Source organism: Lissotriton helveticus, chromosome 5_1, assembly GCF_964261635.1.
Source record: "Lissotriton helveticus chromosome 5_1, aLisHel1.1, whole genome shotgun sequence".
In the NCBI taxonomy this organism is placed as follows: domain Eukaryota; kingdom Metazoa; phylum Chordata; class Amphibia; order Caudata; family Salamandridae; genus Lissotriton; species Lissotriton helveticus.
The window spans coordinates 1,374,246,272-1,374,269,296 of NC_136065.1; the positions used below are offsets into that span (position 1 = coordinate 1,374,246,272).

A 23,025-nucleotide genomic window follows, 5' to 3' on the forward strand; every position below is an offset into this window, starting at 1 on the left:
GAGAGCTGTTAGAACTCCTGGTAGCTGCCCTGAGACCCGAGCCATGCATGGGTGCAAGGATCGGGAACAGAGAATGCAAGGCTCTCGTTTAAGCTTATGACGCACTTGTCTTCACAAGAAAGTCAGATACTTCACAACAACCAGGCCTCATCAGCTGTACCTCAAAACAACCAGGACTCATCACCCCTCTCTCACAACAACCAGGCCTCATCACCCCTCTCTCACAACACTCACTCTCACTCACCCTCAACCCCTCAGCCTCACCCTCACCCTCACTCACCCTCAACCCCTCACCCTCACTCACCCTCAACCCCTCACCCTCACTCACCCTCACCCTCACTCACCCTCAACCCCTCACCCTCACTCACCCTCAACCCCTCACCCTCACTCACCCTCACTCACCCTCAACCCCTCACCCTCACTCACCCTCAACCCCTCACCCTCACTCACCCTCAACCCCTCCCCCTCAACCCCTCACCCACCCTCACTCACCCTCACTCACTCACCCTCAACCCCTCACCCTCAACCCCTCACCCTCAACCCCTCACCCTCAACCCCTCACCCTCACTCGCCCTCACTCACCCTCAACCCCTCACCCTCACTCACCCTCAACCCCTCACCCTCATTCACCCTCAGCCCCTCCCCCTCAACCCCTCACCCTCACTCACCCTCAACCCCTCACCCTCACTCACCCTCAACCCCTCACCCTCACTCACTCACCCTCAACCCCTCACCCTCAACCCCTCACCCTCAACCCCTCACCCTCACTCACCCTCACTCACCCTCAACCCCTCACCCTCACTCACCCTCAACCCCTCACCCTCACTCACCCTCACCCTCACCCTCAACCCCTCAAACTCACCCTCACTCACCCTCAACCCCTCACCCACCCTCACCCTCACTCACCCTGACCATCACTCACCCTCAACCCCTCACTCACCCTCACTCTCACTCATCCTCACTCACCCTCAACCCCTCACCCTCACTCACCCTCACTCACCCTCAACCCCTCACCCTCACTCACCCTCACCCTCACTCACCCTCAACCCCTCACCCTCAACCCCTCACTCACTCTCACTCTCACTCATCCTCACTCACCCTCAACCCCTCACCCTCACTCACTCACTCTCAACCCCTCACCCTCAAACCCTCACCCTCACTCACCCACCCTCAACCCCTCACCCTCACTCACCCTCAACCCCTCACCCTCACTCACTCACCCTCACTCACCCTCAACCCCTCCCACTCGACCCCTCCCCCTCGACCCCTCCCCCTCAACCCCTCACCCTCACCCACCCTCACTCACCCTCAACCCCTCACCCTCAAACCCTCACTCACCCTCAACCCCTCACCCTCAACCCCTCACCCTCACTCTCACTCATCCTCACTCACCCTCAACCCCTCACCCTCCCTCACCCTCACCCTCACTCACCCTCAACCCCTCACCCTCACTCACTCACCCTCAACCCCTCACCCTCAACCCCTCACTCACCCTCACTCTCACTCACCCTCACTCAGCCTCAACTACTCCCCCTCACCCTCACTCACCCAAAACCCCTCACCCTCACTCACCCTCACCCTCACTCACCCTCAACACCTCACTCACCCTCACCCTCACCCTCACTCACCCTCACCCTCACTCACCCTCAACACCTCACCCTCAACCTCAACCCCTCACCCTCACTCACCCTCACTCACCCTCACTCACCCTCACTCACCCTCACTCACCCTCACTCACCCTCACCCTCACTCACCCTCACCCTCACACAGTGCAATAGTTCTCAGACCATTTCAGTTAGAGCTTTTAGAAATGTTTATGGCTTTTTTTATTTGTAATACTTTAGCATTGGCTACAGGAAACAAAAATGCTAAACATTTACAAAAAAAACCCATAAACAATTCTAAAAGCACTAACTCTAATGGTGCGAGACCTATTGCATTTCCAATGCTTGTTTATAGAAGGAATTCACGAGGCAGCAATTCAAAAAAAAAATTTCAATACACTGCACAACATGGCCCTGTCTGCAGATTCTGTTTTGGATCTGGACTATTCCTGTCCCAACGACTGTACAAATATGTATTCTTCACAAACTAAGCAGCAAATGGCTTGCTACTCACATGCACAACCACGTGTAAAGGAAACGTGTGATACTGTAAATTACAACTCAGATGTTTTATTTTACTTTCACTTCATACACAATCCTCTTCCCCAGACAACGCATGTGGACTGCGATAGGGTCCCAAAAGTTACAGGCTGCAAATAAAGAAATAATAGCATCCAATTCTGAAAATGCCACCACAGATATCCAGAAATGAAAATGTATTTCAGATGTATGCAAAGCACAGCTTTATTGACTTATGTATGCAGTGCACCTAAAGTATCACTAAAGCCGGACCAAATTACAATATGCATAGGCTAAAGTATATTGAGGCTGTGAACTAATTTAAACTTTTACACAGTAGACAAACTGAGCTAGTACCTACTGGTAATGTAGTTGCTGCTCTCAAAGCGTGTGTGTGTGTGTGTATATATATATATATTTTTTTATCAGCACAGCAAATTTACATGCCCACTTACATTATTACATTAAGGAGGTGTAAAGGCAACCGCGCGCCATCAAGCGTGAGCTAGTAAAGCAGATCACGCCACATTCTATATCGTTCCATGAACTAGCTAATTTGATGTGTAAAAACAACAAGCATTGGCAAAGCCAATAGGTTACACCTATGCGAAATCAATTTGGTCTGTCAAGTTTTTTACATGCCGCACAGCAACATGTGGAAAATCTATAAACGATCAATCACAAATCTGTAACCAAAAAGAAAAGTAAATGGACAATACTAAACAAAACTAGAAAATCAAAACTATCTTGGAGGGAGGGTACGGGGGGGGCTTTTTGCTGGTCTACTCACAACTAACCTGTCCTGCAATTCTTTATTCCAAGGTAGGTGCCCACTGCCTTCAACCAGGTCGATGAAAGTGTTATATATGACAAATAGCGTTTATGTCAACAAATGCCCAAGCGCTTTGGGGCTATTTAAAGTCTTTACTAGTTTTGCAGTTTTCTGGTCCAAACATGCTGGAACATGTAGTTTCACTATACCCACTGTTTGAGCCAGAAGCCCAAAAATACTCTTCAAAAGCCCAGACAGGCTGAGTGAGTGGACCATGTCCAAAAAGACTGACACTCCAGTAGGGTAGTGTAGTGCTTTCAGCAAGCGTTGCCTTAATGTGCCACCCCAGCACGATTTAACCCCCTCAGCTGTCAATTGGGCATCTGTCACGTGACACCTGCAGACCAGACTCTGAATTTCTTCAGTGAAATCCAGTAGGGTACAATAGGTCTTACATTTGCAAGAGATTAAGCTGTTGGCAATGTAAATGACAATGCCATTTATTTATCTGTTTTCAAAACCAACACATAAATAAAAATATTGTCATTTACAATGCCAATAGCTCTAACTGGCAAAGGCGAAACCGTTGCATTGTAAATGCTTGTTACTGCTGCTGCCAGGACTTGAATCGGGAGGGAATCGTACAAGCTCAAGCCCCACAGGTGCTCCCTGGCCGGGTTGCTGCTCCTGTGTTGTTTTTCCGTGTCTAATGGTGGATCGGTGGTGTTGTGAGCACTGGCATGTAAACAGCTATCAGAAGGAGAGCTTTGGAAGGGTGCAAGTCCCAGTCCTCGGCCTCCACCAGAACATAGTGAGAGGCCTTTAGGAACGAGGATCAATGCATGCCGCCGCCCCACCCATTCAGTGTGAGGCACGGCTCTCACCACCACAGAGTGAGAAGATCTCACCATTAGGGCAACAGGCCTGCGCTGTGGTAAATGGCTGCCAACGGCCCTGCACCCTAGCAGTAGGGAGTGGTTCTCGCAGGCATACAAGGGCAGGCCTGCGCTGTGGGAAATGGATGCCGCAGCCCTGCACACCAGGAGCAAGACGCCCACTGCCCTGCACACTAGGAGTGTGGCGTGGCTCTCACAGGCATACAACAGCACAACTCTGCTGTGGCCACTGCCCTGCAAACCAGAGTGAACCACTGCGCTCACTTACTGAGATGGGGCTATGCTGTGGCTTATGCAGCTCTGCATACTAAGGGTTGATCCTTGCTTTCATATTCACAGTGGTGCCCTGATCGGAATAGCTGTTCACTGACTTCCCACGCCCCCCCAGCACACGGCCGCATGCCCGTCTTTGTGTAAAGAGGTCTCCCACTGCCTGCACACCAGAGTGTGCGCATACAGCGACAGGACTGACCTGTGCCGCCCTTCACACCACCACACTCGAGGCACCCACCACTGCCCACACAGCCATGCCACGACAACACTTCACTCAGTGCAACACATGCCTGCACAATTCACTGTGACTGGCGTCTCCGAGATGACAGCTACACCACCCTTTACATACTGAGGAAGGTGCCGCTCTTACCGGCACACATGTGCAGACCCAGCTGGGATTTTGTGACTGCAGCACTCCACTGTGACCCCGACGTAGCACTGGTCTCACCAACGGACGTAAGAGTCATGCCAACAACCTCAGACACACACACTGCCATGCAGACATTGGGGCATGCACTTTGGCTACCAGTGCAGCTCATTGATTGTCACCGGCAACCTCGCTGCCATGCAGTCCCTGGAGACACGGCTGTCGTAAGAAAACAGCCATAAGTCAAACCCATGCAAACGCTTTCAAGTGCACGCCATTGATTGGCTGTCGCATCTTGCCGCCTAGCGCCACTGCTCCGTTCACAGTGGGCACACTGCTCTCACTGTCAGTGTCCGATACGGCGGCCTGGGTTGAATGCCTGATGAAGTACCCTGCACGCCCCCTCGGAGAGAGGAGGCTATTGGCAGTGCCCCCACTGGCAGAGAGTAAAAGACATAACCGGGTGTCTGGGCCTGGCCCACAGCTTTGCACACCGGGTGGGAGGGGCCTAGCAGCACCATGATAGACAGAAGCCCAAAAGTCCACACACGCAGATTCACTACTCCCCAATAGCATGACCGGCCTGCATGCGGTTCAGTGGTTGCCAGCCAGGCCCGAAGAACCTGGAAGTGACACCAACATATGGCAGGCCCGCCCAGAGTTCAGGTCCTCCCCCTACTGCCTTACATACACTGGGGGGCAAATATATACACAGAAAACCTGATTGGCCGGGCTCGGGACGCTTCTCGAGGCTGAGAGGAGAGCACGCTGCGTTAGTAAACGGATTGAAGGGGAGGGGGCGGGGCACGTGCTTGCAGATGTACAAAGATGGCTGCACTCGCCATTCACAAAGGTAAACATGTACGCGTACGGACAAAATTAAAGTAAACAAAGATGGCGTCGGGCTGTCCACATGCGCGTGAATTTGTTGTCCGTATGCGTGCATGTTTACCTTTGTGAATAGCGAGAGCAGCCATCTTTGTACATCTCCACGCGCGTGCATTCAGCTTTGGCATTTGCAAAAGGTCCATAGCTGAATCGATTGCAAAAGGTCCTCTCCATGGCGAGAGCAGCGCATGCTCTGCTTTGCCAGGCGAGACCTAAAAATACATACTTGGACATCCCTCCTAAAAAAAAATTTTAAAAACCTGCGGCAAACTCGGAGTCTGAGCCAGTCTACCTTCTTCGATTGTGTCACAGTCTGTCTGTTACCTATTGTCTCGTGTCCATCTCTTTATCCCACAAATGTATGTAATGACCGGTTATGTCTCTCATTCCCTGTAGGTGCTACTCCTCACCGAACCTGCGTCACGGCTTCTCCTCACAGCCCTTAGCTTGTTCAGCTCAAAGTACGCGCACGCAACATGCAGCGCTCTGATTGGCCCGTTGCTGTTGACTCCAGAGAAAGGTAATTTCGGAGGCGGCTCCTGCATGTGATTTGTTCATTTTTCTAAACCTGGCCTCCTTATGTTTACTTTTGCCTGCAGATTCCTCATCATTTTTAATATCCCCAGGCACCGGATGGGATCCTTCAACTTGTTATACCTCTGCCTCCGTCGCCGATAAGTGGCCATGGCTCTATCTTGGCTCCGGTCAGGATGCAGGTGTAATGTTCCTGGAGCTATCCTGGCACCATCCTGACACCAGTTCCCCTTTTTCTGCGCGCTTCAAGCTGCTGTCCCAGAATGTTCCCATTTTCAAACATTTTCTCTTTAAAACGTTTCGCAGTGTGTTAGGGATGTTTCTTCCTAAGAAGTTAGGGTTATGGACAAGTGTCATTTCAGACTATCACGAGGTATGCCTTTGATGTCTCGGCCCAAAGCACTATCATTAGATTATACAAACTAAAGTGAACAAGGAACAGGAGGCAACATTTATGATGGTGCGCGATGAGCGGCTGGCTCAGCATTGTTCGCGTTCGAAATCAGTTGATAGCACATTCCTCCCTTTCTTCAAAATCTTCTAAGGAAAAGACGATGAACGACAAGAAGAAAAAGGTTCATGAAAGCTCCTTTCCCAGGCACTGCTGTAGCTCGAATGGCAGGCTGGCTCTGCGTTCTCCACCCCCAGTGGAGTCCTCCTCGAGACTGAGCTTGTGGACATCACACCGGATCCATCGACTCTGGCCCTTGGGCAGTGTCTGGTCCCACACCCGGCTTCAGTACCAGTCCAACCTCCATTGCCAGGCCCGACCCCCAACGCCATTTTTGGTGCCATGCCAGCATCCTTCTCATCCTGCCCTGAATTTTCATCACAGGTACCAATCCGGCTTTGTTCCTACATGCCATGGTGGCATTGTTCTGGAGTGCTGCGGGTCCTTCTGCTGTGCCTAAGGTCCTCATGAAACGATTTGGGCCTTTGATTGGGATACCGTCTCTGAGGTTTCCTTCTGTACGAGCTAGTTTCAATGTTGTGTCCTACCTGCAGGAGTTGTGCTGGAGGCTTCTCCTCTGCCTCAAGAAACTTGGCACACGAGGGCTGTCCAGTAGTGCTTGTGTATACAGTGGTTCCAAACAGGAGTGATCTGTCAGCCATCAGAATCTCTCCAGCGTCGCAACAGATTTGCTATGGTGTTAGTTAAGGGACTGCCTGGTACATGTGAAGCCCTTTTGCGCATTACCAGCAGTGGCCACAGTAGTGACAGATGCAGTCACCCTATGGTGGGGTGTGCATCAGCCGGAACTAGAGGTCTCAGGATTTGAGTCTCGAGGTATTGCAAATGAACCTGCTTGAGCTTTGGGTGACTCGATTGGCCCTCAAAGCCTTCCTGTCCTCCCTTTACAGACAGGCTGTCCAAATCTTGACAGAGAGCAGGACTGGCCAATTAGCATGTGGGTTCTCATCCTCTCTGCTGGGAACCTCTCTGAGGCTCTGGATTTGGGTGCAGGTGTATGGGATCTGGCGGTGGCTTCTGCATTCCTCTGCCTTCCTGATCTGCCATCCTTGTTTATGTCATTAATTGTTCTACCTTTTTTTGAAAGGTGCGACATAAGTTTCCCTATTTCCTTTGTCATGTCCCATTGGGACCTAAATCTCGTTTTGACTTTTTTTTGTTGGGGGCCTTGTCAGCTGCAGTTGTTGACCCTGGGAAATGTATTTTTTTGGTTGTCATCACTTCAGTGCATTGCATCAGTGTGTCCAACCCCTATCCCAACACCTTTTTCAACAGAAACAAACTAACAATAAGGACTAAAGTGTGTTTCCTGCCCAAGGCAGTTACCCCATTCCTGTTGGGGCAGACCATTATCCTATCCACCTTCTACCCTCTGCACCATTTCCACCTGGATGAGGAGAGACTACACCGGCTGGACCCTTGCAGGGTAGCCAGTGTTTATGTAGGCACCAAAAAGGGCAAGGCAGTACAGAAGAGGATAGTCTTCTGTATTAAAATTGGTTATGCCCTTGCAAAAAAAGTACCCACCATACGGAATCGGCCTTCATTCCACCTGAGTGAAGGTTTTAGCATCTGCACTAGCCAGGGTGTTCCTTGGCTAAGATGAGTCTCTTTTGGGCTTTCCTTCACACACTCTGCACCACCCTATTGGTTGAATTTAGAAGTGAAGACCATTTTGCTTGTTCAGTGCTGCAGGATTTACTTGTCGGACTACTCCTTCAGACCCACCACCTGGCAGAGCATACTGCTGTGGTATCTATTCAACAGATGAGGAATAAACAAGAAGAAGCATCCATCAGATAAAAAGATACCTCCAGTAACTATCTTTTTGGTGGATACTGTATCTGCAGGTTGCCACCAATCCGGATCAGGCCCCCTGTTGAAGGATGGCCTTTATACATCAAAATATCATAAGGTTCCAATTTAGTTTTGTTGCACTGCACATCCATGCTCAATTTGGTGAGACCCATGTCTCTGTCTCGATACTCAGAAGAACAAGTTACTTACCTTTAGTTATGCTCTTTCTGATAGAGACTCTGTTTAGCAAGATTCCTCACCTTTTGAATATTCTCCAGGCATCAGACTGGATCCCAAAACTTGGCGCTCCGTCAGGTGGCATTATGCGGCTCTCCACTAACTCTGTTTCGCTCCAGAAAACACGTGCTTCGCCAATATAGGCTCCACTCATGAAAACTGACCTCAATTGATTTTGAGGCTGTGCATGCACTTGGATGCAAAGCTCCAAGGACTATTCGAATGTGATGAGTGCAGAGTCTTAGACTTGGGATCTTATTAATGGATAGAGTCAAATCACAGAACGGGGAGGATGAGAGGGTCAGTGAGGAATCTGTAGCTAGATAGAGTCTCTACCAGAAAGAGCGTTACCAAAGAAACTTCTAGCCCCAGATTAATCAACCATACCAAAGCGGTATGTATAGGAGACAGGGTCTGTGAATATACTCAAACCTTGCAGGGCGGAATGGGCAAAGTGTCCCTCTCTGCAAACCTGCCTGTCCAGATAATAATGCTTTGTGAATGTGTTGAAGGAACCCATGTACCTGCCTGACATGTGTCTAGGACAGGGATTCCACGTGCTAAAGCTGTAGTAGCAACCTTGGTGGACTGAGCATGCAGTCATCCAGAAGCTGCTTTTTAGTCAGTGGGAAGCAGATTTTTGGGCAGTGCACGGTCCAGGGGGAGATAGTTCTCTTCTGCTAAGCCTTGCCTTTTTTTCGTTCCAGTGAACCCCACAAAGAGCTGTACATCCACCTGGTGTTGTTTGGTAAGATCCGTATAGAAGCTCAGCGCTCTCTTGGGGTCCAAACAAAGGAGTTTCACCTAACTCCTTTGAGGGGTGAGGCAGAGTATAGAACGCCTGCAAGGTGATGGTTTGATCAATATGGAATGACATTACAACTTTAGGCAGAAAAGATAGCTGAGTCCGCAGAACCAGTTTGTCTGGGAAGAGGGTGGTGTATGGGTGATTTAACACAAAGACTCTGAAGCTCACTGACACACCGTGTGAAGGTGATGGCAAGGAGGATCACATTGCTCGTTTAATGTATGCTGCTGAGATGCTTTTATGTTTCAAATTGCACTTTAATTATCCTGGTGATCGAAATAACGTTATTATGAAGTAGTTTCTCACTAGTTTCTCAATTAAGATAACCCTCTTATCCGTGATGTATGTAATGCATAAAGTAGGTACGTTCAATGTTAGATGAACAGTCATATGTGTATGTGAATACTGTTCCATACATAGCTTATGCATGTGTAAATGCTTGTATACTTTGATTGTGTGCAGTTATTGATCAGTTGTGTTCACGTTGCTCATGTTTTGTGAATCAAGCCTTAAGTTCCTCAGTTTGTCACTCCAATCCCTCCAAAGACTTCAGCTGGTGACTGCCTATCTTTACCTCGCAGGACCCGTGCTTGTGGAGTTGTTGTGCCGAATTATCGAAGAATGTCTAGAGCTGGACCATTTAATCCTGGTGTTAAGGTAAATTTATATTGTAAAAAATATAAGGGTGGTTGGGTGGATAAAGAAAGTAAATCCCCCAAACCCCCCTTACAAAGAGAAACAATTGAAAGGGTTTTTTTGAGATTCAGATCACTCGGGCGCACTACCTCAGTTATACGTTACAAAGTATAGAGTGACAGGTTGGTGTGTAGTGCGTGAAGAGCAGGCGGAAAAACACCCTTAACCGTCTAAGAAGTCAAGGGACTAAACAACTATATACAGTTATGCTCTCGCTACTACAGTACAGTATCACATAAACAGTACAGTGACTGATGAGTATTCAAAGAGACAGAAGCAGATTCTTTGTTGTGTTCTTGGTTACAGCAAGACGTTGGTTTATTCTCTCCAGACTTGAGGAATGTCATACAAAGCCAGCCGACACGTGTTTCGTCGTGTACAGTTGAGTCAACACGACTCTTCAGGGCTTCGGGCTCGGTTCAGTCGTAGTGATATGACCATAGGTCTGGACTAGTATTCATATGTTGGACGTTTATATAGGAGAGAGACACTGTTAGGTCCAATGTGACTATTTAGAAACAGTAAGTTCTATAACGATAGTCGCGTAGAAAGTACTAGTGGCCAGGCAATCTGCCTTATTGATTGCCAAAAATTCTCGAATTTATGCACTCTGACTACTGGTGTGTGTCAGGAGGTAGCCGGAAGGGGATCCGTCTAATAAAAAGGCTCGCTAGAAACGGGTGCGTCTCTCTAGTGGCAGTGCGCCGTATTTAGGTATCCCTCCTCCTGTGGTTCCCGGTCGCCGTCTCACGGTACGGACTAAACCGTCCGTACCGTGATCATGGTCATATCCCCCTTACAAAGAGACAGATGTACAAATGGTACATGCAAAGAGTAGGTCTTATTTTTGCAGCGTGAATCTTTCTGGATTCACTATGCTGTGCATTATTCCGCGGTCTTGTGGTTGGGTCCGGATTCGTAGTCTTTTCTTTGGTTTTTTTTTTTTTTTGTTTTGTTTTTTTTTTTTTGTAGCCCAGGTGGGCGTCGGCGTCACACCCCTTTGGGTGTATTTCCGGTGACGTCGGCATGCTTCCTGCGGAAGCTCCCACTCTTGGGCGCCATCTTCAGATTCTTTTTTTCCGCGGTCGGGTCTGGATCGTTCCCGTTTGGGCTCCAGACATTTTTGGAGAAAGAAGAAAGAAAATACAGAAAAGACGAGGAGAAGTCATCTGAAGACTACAGGGGACTTCATCGACGAAAAGCCGCGAGGAGAAGGCGTTTTTCATCGAGATCATCGACGACCGTCGACGAACACGCGACCAGAGAGGCCCTGGACGCTCGATGATGGACAACACGCCGTTCAAGTTCTGCCGTAACTGCCACCACAAGTACGCGCAGAAGGACCAGCACCCGGTATGCAACCTTTGCCTACCGGTGGACCACGAAAGCGGAGACTGCAACGCCTGTTCCGCCTTCGCCCCGAAGACCCTTCGTGTGAGAAAGAGGCAGAGGGTAGCACACGCCACCCTGCAGGGGAAGGCCCCGACTCCGTCCCTCTACGAGCTGGGGATGTCCTCCGAGGAAGAAGACAACGCTGCCGCCGAAGACGACAGCTACACGGTCGTAGAGACCGATTACACGTAGACTTCTGACAAGGTAGGAGACTCTTCGGCCCCCAAGAACCCGAGAGACTCTGAGTCTAGAAAAATCGAGGGCAAGACCCCGAAAGCGCCGACGCCTAAAAAGGCGGCGTCCGCGACTACTCCCAGGCCCAGCGGATCCTCCGAGAAGGAGTCCCCGGCGCCGAGGGCTGCTGATCAGCAGAAAACGTCGAAAATCGTCCCCGAAAAGGATCGATCGACGCCGAGGGAGAAAGACCCGAAACTGACGACGACGACCAGAGACCCAAGATCCGGTCCGACGTCGACGTCGAAAACTTCTACGCCGAAAGGTACGGCGACGAACCATCCGCCGAAAAGAACGGCCGACCCATCCGACGCGTAACACGCGGCAGAGATGGAGAAGAAGAGAAGGCGCCTCGAGGCCGAAATGGAGAACATCCTGCAGAAAGAAAGATTTCGATGCAAAGATGAAGGCCTTCACGATCCCTCACAAGACCAAGCCACCGGTGGTGGAGGCAGTCGAGGAGGAGGAAGAGATCGCCGAAGTCGTCGAGGAACAAGACCAGGACGTCGAGGTGATCGACGACCAGGAGGAGTACGAGAATCCCTACGATAGTTACAACTATGGGGAGAAAGAGGAAAGCAGGACAGACGCAGACTCGACACCCTCTGACCTACAGGAGGTAGATTACATAGATGTCGACACCGACAGCCCGGAGGAGGTGGTCGACACTTACCCCTCGAGGCCCTCGCCGCCGGACGACATCGGGGCCTACAACTCGGTGATACAGGCTGCCGCAGCAGCTTTCAAGCTCAAGCTCGACGAAGAGAAGCAGAAAGCAGACTTCCTTCTAGAAACATTGCTCCCAACACAAACGAGGAGCCAGTTCCTTCCAATGCTCGAGAGCGTCTTGGCTCAGGGGAAGGAAGCTTTCAGGGAGCCCGCAACATGCAAGGCAGTAACTCCCAGAACTGAGAAGAAGTACAAGCATGCCACTAAGGACCCGGCCTACATTCAGGGCACGGTCTCCGCAGACTCCATTTTCACGGCCACAGCAAGGAGGAGGGCTAACGTACCCACTACCTCGGGCCCACCACCGGATAAGGAGAGCAAAAGGATGGATCTGGTGGGCAGAAGGATCGAACGGAATGCCGCGACCCACTGGCGCATGGCTAATTCCAACGCCCTGATAAACAGGCACATGTACCAAATCATGGAGGGACTGGGGCAGTTGGTGAAGGACTTGCCCCAGGATGCCAGACAGAAAGCCGAAAAGCTGGTTGAAGAGGGAAAAAACGCGGCAAACTCTTGCCTTAAGACGGCCCTGGATGGGGCAGACACCGCCAGCAGGCTCATGATGATGGGCGTCACGGAAAGGAGGCACGCCTGGCTCAGGATATCCGGTTTCAAACCGGAGGTGCAACACAGCATCTGTTCAACGGCAGCACGCTTTTCGGATCAACAGTTGATGAAACGCTCAGCCAACTGAAGAAAGATAACGAAACAGCAAGATCCATGGGAGCATTGCAGTTCAGAGGGAATAAGAGGGGCACCCCGTCACGGAGGCCCGGCGGGAGAGGCGGAAACCAGCCAGGTACATCACACCAGGCTTTCCAGCAAACGCACCAGGCAGACTCGCAGACTCAGCAGGGTCATCAGAAGCAGTCCTGGCAGTACCAACAAAGAGGCCAGTCCTTTCGAGGGAGAAATGGACGGGGACAAAATAGAAGAGGGGGGGCAGCAGCCCACCTCCAAGTGACTTCAAAAAAATCCGTGTGCCCGCCCACAAAAAAGACCCCAGGGGGCAGCACGTACAGATGGATCAAGACAAACTAGACACCTACGACCACATGACACCAGTGGGAGGAAGATTAAGATTCCACCTACAAGAGTGGAGAGAAATCACATCAGACAAATGGATCCTCAACATTATCCAATTCGGATACTGCATAGAGTTGGAGGGGAGGCCAACAAGCAGAAAACCAAAAAGAAAGCCACTAGCAAGGAAGCAGCTGCAGTGCCTTCAGGAAGAAGCAAAAGAACTCCTGCAGAAGCAGGCCATAGAACGGGTACCCTTCAAGGAAAGAAACACAGGAGTATACTCAACGTACTTCCTGGTACCAAAAGTAGACGAAACAATAAGACCCATTCTCGATTTACGGTTCATGAACAAATTCATAAGAACGCAAAAATTCAAAATGACCTCCCTGCAAGAGGTGCTCCCACAATTGCAGATCGGGGACTTCATGGTCACAATAGACCTCAAAGACGCATACCTGCACATTCCAATGAACAGAAAGCACAAGCACATGCTCAGGTTCACCATCGGAGAAAGCCACTACCAGTTCACGACACTGGCCTTCGGTCTAAAATCAGCACCAAGAGTTTTCACAAAGTGCCTCGCAGCAGTCGCAGCGCACCTAAGAAGGCAAGGGATACACGTATACCCTTACCTGGACGACTGGCTGGTGAAAGCAAACTCATACCAGAAATGCAAGATGCACGCACATACAGTGACAAGCACGCTCATAAGCCTGGGGTTCTCCATCCATTGGAAGAAATCATCAATGGAGCCAGAACAAGTGAAGATCTTCCTGGGAGCACAGATCAACACCTTACAGGGCAAGGTGTTCCCCAGCGAGAAGAGGGCGAGGGCGCTGGTGAAGGAAACTCGCCTCTACCGGAAGGGACAAGCTCGGACAGTGAGGACTGCGAGCAAGATCATGGGGATGATGGCATCATGCATCCACCTGGTACCGAATGTACGACTCCACATGAGACCCATTCAAGAATGGCTACAGGAGCAATGGTCACAAGCTACAGGCAGTTGGGAGGATCTAGTGGTTGTAACGCACGCAGTGCAGAAGGAGATGACATGGTGGACCATGGAGAACATAGCAAGGGGAAAGCCTCTAACGCCCCCAACGCCAACAGTGACCATCACCACAGACGCATCCCTGAAGGGATGGGGCGCTCACATGGAGGAGCTCAAGGTGAGGGGTCTGTGGACACCAACCGATGCGACAAAGCACATCAATTACTTAGAATTGAAGACAATCTTCCTTGCACTGAAAGCCTTTCAAACAAGACTGTACAAACACAAGGTGTTGATACAAACAGACAATACCACTGCGATGTTCTACATCAACAAGCAGGGGGGCACACAGTCAGCCCCGCTTTCAACGCTGGCGCAGGAGATATGGAGATGGGCCATCCCTCTCAAGATAGACCTGCTAGCCATACACCTGCCAGGGAAGGACAACATACAAGCAGACTGGCTCAGCAGGCAGACATCGGCATCCCACGAGTGGGAGCTCAATGCTCAGGAGACAAGGCGCCTATTCGACAGGTGGGGAACTCCATCGGTGGACCTGTTTGCCACACGCCAGAATGCAAAATGCCAAAACTTCGCATCCAGGCAGCCCGAGGAAGGATCACTAGGGAATGCCCTATGGATAGATTGGTCAAGGACATTTGCCTACGCCTTTCCCCCGATACCACTGATGCACAGAGTACTGAGCAAATGCAGAGCGAGCAACATGACACTGATACTGGTCGCACCACAGTGGGCGAGGCAGACATGGTAGTCGGAGATCATGGAGATGACACAGTGTGCACCCCACAGATTCAGCAGGAGGAAAGACTTACTCTCCATGCAGAACGGAGAGGTGCTCCACCCAGAGCCAGAGAACATGAGCCTAGTAGCGTGGCTCCTGAGGACATAGAGTTCGCACATTTAAGATTGCCAGAAAGTACCCTGAGGGTACTTCGGGAGGCAAGAAGACCTAGCACTCGGAAGTGCTATGTTGCGAAATGGAAAAGGTTCACAATATGGTGCAGACAAGAAAGACTTCACAATAAAATGAAGAAGGACTCCACAGTGCTAAAGTACCTGACGCACTTGCTAGAGAAGAACCTTAGCTCATCCTCCTTGAGAGTTCACTTGGCAGCGATAGTCGCCTACACAAGGGGAGAAACTTGCAGGAGTTTCTTCACATCACAGGTGGTGAAGAGATTCCTAGAAGGAGCGAAAAGGATCGCACCACCCAAGCGGGTGCCGCCACCTGCATGGAACTTAAACGTAGTCCTAACGGAGCTCATGAAGGAGCCCTTTGAACCAATCCACAAGGCGTCCTTAAAGATGCTAACTATGAAAACAGCTTTCCTGGTTGCAATAACGTCCTTACGCAGAGTAAGCGAGCTTCAGGCTCTGACGCTACAAGAGCCCTACATACAAATACACAATGATAGAGTTGTGATGAGGACTGACCCACACTTCATGCCGAAGGTGGTATCTAAATTTCACATGAACCAGTCTATACAGATACCGAGTTTTTTCCAAAAACCGATAACTGCCGCAGAGCGAGCTCTGCACACCCTGGACGCCAGAAGGGCAGTCATGCACTACATTGAGAGGACAAAGGGACACAGGAAAACAAAACAGTTCTGTGTGTCATTCGCCAACAGTTACATGGGGAAAGGCAGTAACCAAAAAGACCATTGCACGATGGATCGCACAGACAATTCAACTCTGCCACAAGCGTGCAGGACAAGAGCTAGCAGAGGGGACACGTGCCCACTCCACTAGGAAAAAGGGGGCTACAATAGCCTTCCTGGCTAACACACCCATACAAGACATATGCCTGGCGGCAACATGGGCTTCGGTGCACACGTTCACGAAGCACTACTGTGTGGACATACAGATGAACAAGGAAGCTCAAGTTGGACAGAAGGTGCTACAGCACATATTCAATACCCAACGCTCATCTTCCACCCAACCGCCACAGAGATGAGAAACCGCTACAAAATCTATGCACAGCATAGTGAATCCAGAAAGATTCACGCTGCAAAACGAATAGTTTTCTTACCTGTCGGTGTAGTTTTGCAGCTTGAAGATCTTTCTGGATTCACTAGCGAACCCACCCACCTCCGCCAGAAAGATGAGGCTGGAGAGAGAAGAGGTGGAAATAGAAAAGTGGAAAAGACTTTGAAGGTACAAAGCGGTAAAATATCACCTGAATAGAACATTGCCATTACTTCGGAAAAGAAAGAAACACGGAAAAAAAGAACCCGAAGATGGCGCCCAAGAGTGGGAGCTTCCGCAGGAAGCATGCCGACGTCACCGGAAATACACCCAAAGGGGTGTGACGCCGACGCCCACCTGGGCTACAAAAAAAAACAAAGAAAAGACTACGAATCCGGACCCAACCACAAGACCGCGGAATAATGCACAGCATAGTGAATCCAGAAAGATCTTCAAGCTGCAAAACTACACCGACAGGTAAGAAAACTATTCGATTCCGCTACTACTCCAAAGTCAGGAGGGGCCACTCTCTTCTTCTAGGCAGCTATTAATAAACTAAAAGTCTTCTGTTCGTAGGTGAATTAAAGTGTCTGTAACAGTAGAATAACATTTTACAGTCTGGACGAACTGCCATTGCTTCACTGTGCAAAGGTAGTCACATATCACATCTGTGTTACATTGCATGGTCTGTTTCCTTCCATGATCTACTTGAAGCTGTGCTCCTGGATTGTGGTTAGATTGGATACTGTTTGATAAAAGGACAATGTTTTTAAATCTCATTGTCTTGGACAGCACATTCACTACATCCTTTTGTTCAATAATGTTGTTTGGATTTTGTAACTCACTTAGGCCGTGTTCTGCCAACAATAAAACACTACACAAAACCGCCCACACTCACCCCTCCTTTCTCACTTTGGTCAAGCCGCATTCTGCCAGTAATAACAGTGTATCCCATGGGTAAAAACATGTCCTTAACATTAATTACTGGAGTGGTCATCTGGGGCCAAGAGGCCCTAGAGCACTTAATCTTGTTGGGCATGTAAGGCCTCTATTGTCCTTGTTAAGGTGCTGAAGGAACGGGTTCCTTAGGTTCATCTCTCAGATGGTCGGTAGTCATCTTGTTGGCTATCTATTGCCATCGTCTCGGCAACCAGAGTTCTTATGTAGAAATAACAGATTTTCCCCACAGCCATATTGCTGTTTGCTTTCCCGCAAGAAGGAGATGCTATTATCTTGCCTCATGTAGAATGTAGTGGGTAAATGCCATCTACAGTAAAGCTGACATTGTTTTGTCTGTCAAGTCTATCTCTTCAATTTATTTTATAATGATAATAATAATATTGCAAACTTATACAGTGCACGGCTACCTTAGCTGAGGTGTCCTGGCACTAGTCGCAGACTCAGTAAGCGGGGTCAAAGCGGGTCAATTACGACTTGTTGAAAAGCCAGGTTTTAATGCTTTCCTAAAAGCCTGTTCAGAATCCAACATACGGAAGTCGACGGGCGTAGCATTCCACAGTTTCACGGTTTTCACCGCGAAAGAACTGCCACCTATCCTGGCTTTGAAAAAGCCGGAAGCCCGCATAAGTCGCAGATGGTTTGATCTCAGGGCCCGCTCTTGATGGTATACTTGCAATCTCTGCCTGAGATAACCGAGGCCCTAGTCCCTGGTGGCTCTGTAGGCCAGAGTGAGTGACTTAAACTCAATCCTCCTGCTAACAGGAAGCCAATGCAGTTTCCGCAAATGTGGGGAAATGTGATGGCGAAGCAGCACCTGCCTAATCAGTCTGGCCGCAGCGTTATGAATTACTTGCAGCCTGCGCACAAGATATGCTTGCATCCCCAGATACAGGCTATTCGCATAGTCAAGCTGAGAGGTCACCAGGGCATGGACCATTGTCTTCCTGCAGTCTTCCGGCAGGAAATGTAAAAATTTCCTGAGTGCGCTTAACTTCCAGAAGCACTTGGAAGCGACATGGCGCATCTGTGTCTTGAACGAGAGGTCATTATCAAATTTGAACACCAGATGTATGGCGGATTCCAGTGGGTTAGGTGGTGGGTTCAGCTCTGAGGGCCACCACAGACTTGACGATGGAGGATCCACCTGACTGAAAAACAAGACCTCAGATTTCTCGGCATTAAAAACTTTAAGCACTTCTCATTCATCCAAGCCGAAATGTATTTCAGGCATTGCTTAAAGTTGTGAAAGGCCGCCTCTGAGTGTTCTTTGACAGAGAACACCAGCTGTGTATCGTCAGCATGGGAGACTACCCTCACACCCCATGTCTTCACCAGGGTAGCCTGTGGGGCAAGGTAGACATTGAATAGTAGCGGGCTCAGGGCCTAACCCTGGGGAACCCCGCAAACAAGGGGTTTCTGGGATGAAACAAAAGGACGTAGAAACACCTGTTGCAACCGATTCTCCAGGAACGACAGAAAGCAAGACCAAGCTATTTCCCATACTCCCACTTGTCTCAATCTCTCAACAGAATCGGTTGGGCCACAGTATTGAACAATGCGGATAGGTCAAGTAACACCAGCATCGCTGAAGCGCCCTGCTCCACAGATGTATTGTTTCTGAGACTTCAAGGAGTGCGGTCCCCATGCTTTACCTAGCTCTGAAACCCGATTGCGAGTCATGGAAGTGACTGTTCGTTTCTAGTAAAACTGCCAGTTGCTTCTGGACTTCCTTCCCCAGAATTTTCGCCGGTGCTGGCAGTAGGTAAATGGGTCTAAAATCCTTGTGGTCCGCTGGATCAGCCTGTGGTTTCTTTAATGAAGGCAGCAAAAATGCTTGTTTCCAGGCGACTGGGTAAATACCAGTTTTCAGGGAGGAGCTCCGAATCTGGTTCAGAAACTGATTAAGCCAAGGGGCCAAAAATGTGAAGAACCGAGCAGGGCATGGATCTCCTAGTGAGCCCGACTTTCAACTGGACAGCTCCCGGAGTGACTTCCAAAGGCAGTGTGCGGAATTCTGACCAGGTGCCGGGGGAGTCGGAAGTTATACTTTGGGAGGAGGGAGACGCCGGTAAATGGAAGGCGGAATAGATAATTTGGATCTTTTCCTCAAAGTAGTCTGACAGGCCAGAGCAGAGAGTAGGAGAGAGCACAACTGTACTATCCAAAGCTGCGGGATTGGTAAAGCTCTTGACAATTTAAAACATTTCTTTGGCTGAGTTGTCTGATATACTGATTTGGTTAGAAAAAGATTACCTCATCATGCTGCGCTTTAGCCTATGGAATCTTTTCAGAGCCTCTTTATAGAAGCATTTAGCAGCCAGATCATAGGACTTTCTCTGTTCGTAGTTCCGTGGAAAACCAGGGGGCTGAGGGTTTCCGTCTAGAAGAAGTCACTGGCCTGAGAGGGGCGACCGTGTATAAGGCAGAGGTAACCCAGCAATTAAAGCTGGATGGATCACTGTCAGGATCACCAGTCATCTGTGGGATAGCTTCTTGAAGTATAGGCCCATAGCTTCTGAGGTGACCTTTCTGCAGTTTCTTCTTTTGTCAGTGATCGACAAGTATTTAGTCGGCCTGGATTCTAAACTGAAGCTGAACGGTACCAAGAAATGGTCCGACCAAGTCAGGCGCAAAGATGCCTCCATTGTAAGGGTAGTGTTGTTGGAAAAAATTAAGTCAAACATATGGCCCGCAGTACGAGATGGGTTGGTAACCAATTGCGAAAGATTTAGACCCTCTAAAGTTTACACTAACAGTGAGGCCTGGGAACAGTTTTCATCATCCGCATGTACGTTGAAGTCGCCAAGCACAGTAAGATTGGCATACTTCAGCGAGTTTAGCGGTGATGTCGCAAAGCTCTTACAAGTGGCTAGAAGGGGTGCCGGGGTCTGTAAACTAACATTCTGGCCACCGAGGAGGAGGATGAGATTCTAACGCAGAAGGTCAGAGCCTCAATGTTCCCCATGTGCTCCACTCTCCTAGTGGAGATCTCCCCACCGTCCCTGAGGATAATTCCTACACCCCCACCTATCTTGTTGCCCCCCCCCCCCCAATAGTGCACCTGATCCAAAGGTTGTCGGGTTCCGCCAGCATCAGGTCAGGGTTTGTGCCCTTCCTCAGCCAAGTTTCTGTAAATAACATGAGATCCCAGAAGTTTGTTTCCAGGGAGAGCCAGATATCCTCTGCATGTTTAGGCAAAGACCTACAATTGATCAAGTAGGCCCTGATATTAATACTTTTGGCTAAGGGGGTGCAGCGGCGGCAATATTGCCTCTATTCCTCCCTCCATTAACCACTAGCTTAAACGTGCAAGTGCTGCAACAGCACTCCGAGGCTCCTGTCCCCAGGTCTGCCTTGGCCTTACCCGAGCAGGCCGCTTTGTTCATGTACAGCAGCTGGTCCCTGGACCAAGTAATATGAGTCCAGCTCAAAATTTGAGCAGCATGGCTGATGCTGGCCGTGGTCTGGACACAGACGGGCTTGCGGCTTCCATAAGTAGGAGGTCGGACCGGTCGGTCTAAGACTAGACCATCGACCCTGAAGATGTCGCCTAGCAGCTTCCCAAGTAGGACGAATAAAAATGTCTGTGACAATGAGGCAAGTCAGGAGCCCCTCTCCACCCGAACCAGACAGGTGAGAGACCTCCTTAAAGATAAAATCAATGTAAAAGCCTTAAAATATTAAAAGATAAGCAGCGCTCCTCCAACACGCAGCAGTGCAGGAGACACACAAGAAGCGTGAGAGAATAGAAGACCAAATAGTCTTTTGTTTAGGGCATGACCATAGTAGATGTGGAACAGTGGTCTCCACACCCCTCCAGCAGAGCTCAGAGTGTGTCAGATTCATAATATGCATTCTGGTAGGGGTGTAATGCAACCTGTATAATATCCTATGTAGGGGCTTTCGACCCTGTGACCGATACGCAAAGTTTGTGTTGCAGATAAATCATTTCCCGTTGTTTTTGATCAAATTGTGTTTCTAAGTATTTTTCTCAGCTAGCTAAGCTTGATATGATTATTTGTGGCTGTGATTCAAGACCAAATGTTGTGGTGTTTGAAAAAACTTCACAAATGTGAGTAGGGGCTGGGTAACTGCTCATTTAACATCCTCATGAGAGACTTGGTGACACATTTAGTGGTAGTGGTATCGTTCTCTTTCTGGTATCTGTAACATGGACGTAAAATCTTGGTTTGATAATGCCAGTTTGGTAGAAATCCCTAAGGAGTTAGCACCCTCCATCTATCCAGCCCCAGAATAAAATCTGAATTGCCTACTATAGGTGTCAAAGGGGAAGGATGGGTTGTGCAGCCTCTGTTTAGCCTCTGTGTCAAATAATCCCAAGTATTTAAGGTGACTAGGTACAGATTAAATATATAGATTGTGGCAGCGTTGGGGTTTGCACTGTATCCTTTAAATTCTACTACTTTCTTGTTTGCCTGTTGCTTTTTCTGTATGTCCTCTCTTTGATTTTTCTGGGCCATTTAGCAGTGTCGCATTCATCCATGGATTATGAACCTTGGCTTGTCTTTCAGGTCTGTCTTCTACCTCTACCGGCAGCTACTTCTCATTCCTACAAAGGTTCCATTGTTGGGCTGCGTTGCCCAGTGGTGGCGTTACTTTTCTCTGATTCTCTGATAACTCTAACATGACTCCTTTGTCTCGTGAATAAAGTTGAGGAGGATCCTGTCACAAGGTAGCCCTATGGGCAGGGCTTTAAGTGAACCGGGTCTCACCTGTGCTGAGCACCAGCAGTTTTTTAAAGGGGGCCGCGAAACGGGTCCCTATCAGGCTCTGTTTTATGCCCTGGCACAGGCAGTCCGTTTGTTTCTGAACTGCAGTGACAGCAGGCACATCGATGTGCGCGTGCTCACACTGCTCAGTGCTCACTTATAACGAGTGGAGAGGTTACGGCATGATGTCATGCCAGGTGAGCGTTGTAGGAGAAGGGGAGTATTTGAAAGAGTCAATTTCTCTCTGGATTTCCCTTCTTCTTTTGAAATTCAGGAGCAGCAAAATCGTCGTGGTTTCACCTGGGCTTTAAGTGGAAGCTTTTTCAATATTAAATACAAGCTATTTATCTTATGCAACTAACAACCATTGACAAAGCCAATAGTCCTGACTTGTAGGTATGGTGTCACTTGTATCATAAATCTGGATGCAATGATAGCAACAGCAAAATACAAGTGGGGCGGCTCACTAGGCTAAGCAAAGATTTTTTGCTTACCTGTTTATAAGCCATGCCCTAAATTACATTGGCCACGCCTCTTTGAGAGCCTCTCTCTCTCCCCACCCACTTAAAGCCCTGACTATGGGCATATTTGTTGGTTCACAGGATAGGCATTGACATAAAGATGTCCTTCTTCTGGCTGCTTCCTATATAAGTTGAAGAGGTGTTGTGCTCTGTCGCTCCTTCAGAAGGAAACCTTTTACATTTAAATTCCTCCATCGCTTTGAGCGCCCTGATATGAACATCCAGTCATACTCTTACACAGAGTCTTGTACTTGTTCTCTCCTACTGACCATACATCACGCATTACTCTATGGTCAGTACATAGACTTTACCGTTTGGTTGTCTTCATTGCTATGTGGCTTGAAGAGAAATTGTTGAAGCAGAGTTTCTTGCTGCGAGACCATCTGTAATTGCAATCTGTTGAGCACACTCCACACTTTCAGGTAGATAGTTTCTAAACAGTAAGGGATGAAAGGCTTCACAACACAGGTTTCTAAAGCCACGTCCATTTAGTAATAAAATGTTTGGGCTGCTGACCTCCCTTCCTAAGTATTTTCCTGACACTTTTTTGCATTGAATAAGGTTTGACTTCACCCATACCTCTC

At 49.1% G+C, this 23,025-nt stretch overlaps 1 protein-coding gene across 2 annotated transcripts in view; it reads left to right on the forward strand.

Annotated features, from left to right (window-relative positions):
• Positions 1 to 23,025, forward strand: part of FANCE (FA complementation group E) — a 177,329-nt gene that overhangs the window by 130,185 nt on the left and 24,119 nt on the right. For both annotated transcript variants that reach the window (XM_078644313.1, XM_078644314.1), the window contains exons 7-8: positions 5,716 to 5,839; positions 9,749 to 9,824. In XM_078644313.1, coding sequence (XP_078500439.1) covers positions 5,716 to 5,839; positions 9,749 to 9,824 — 200 coding nt within the window. The remainder of the gene's footprint in view (positions 1 to 5,715; positions 5,840 to 9,748; positions 9,825 to 23,025) is intronic.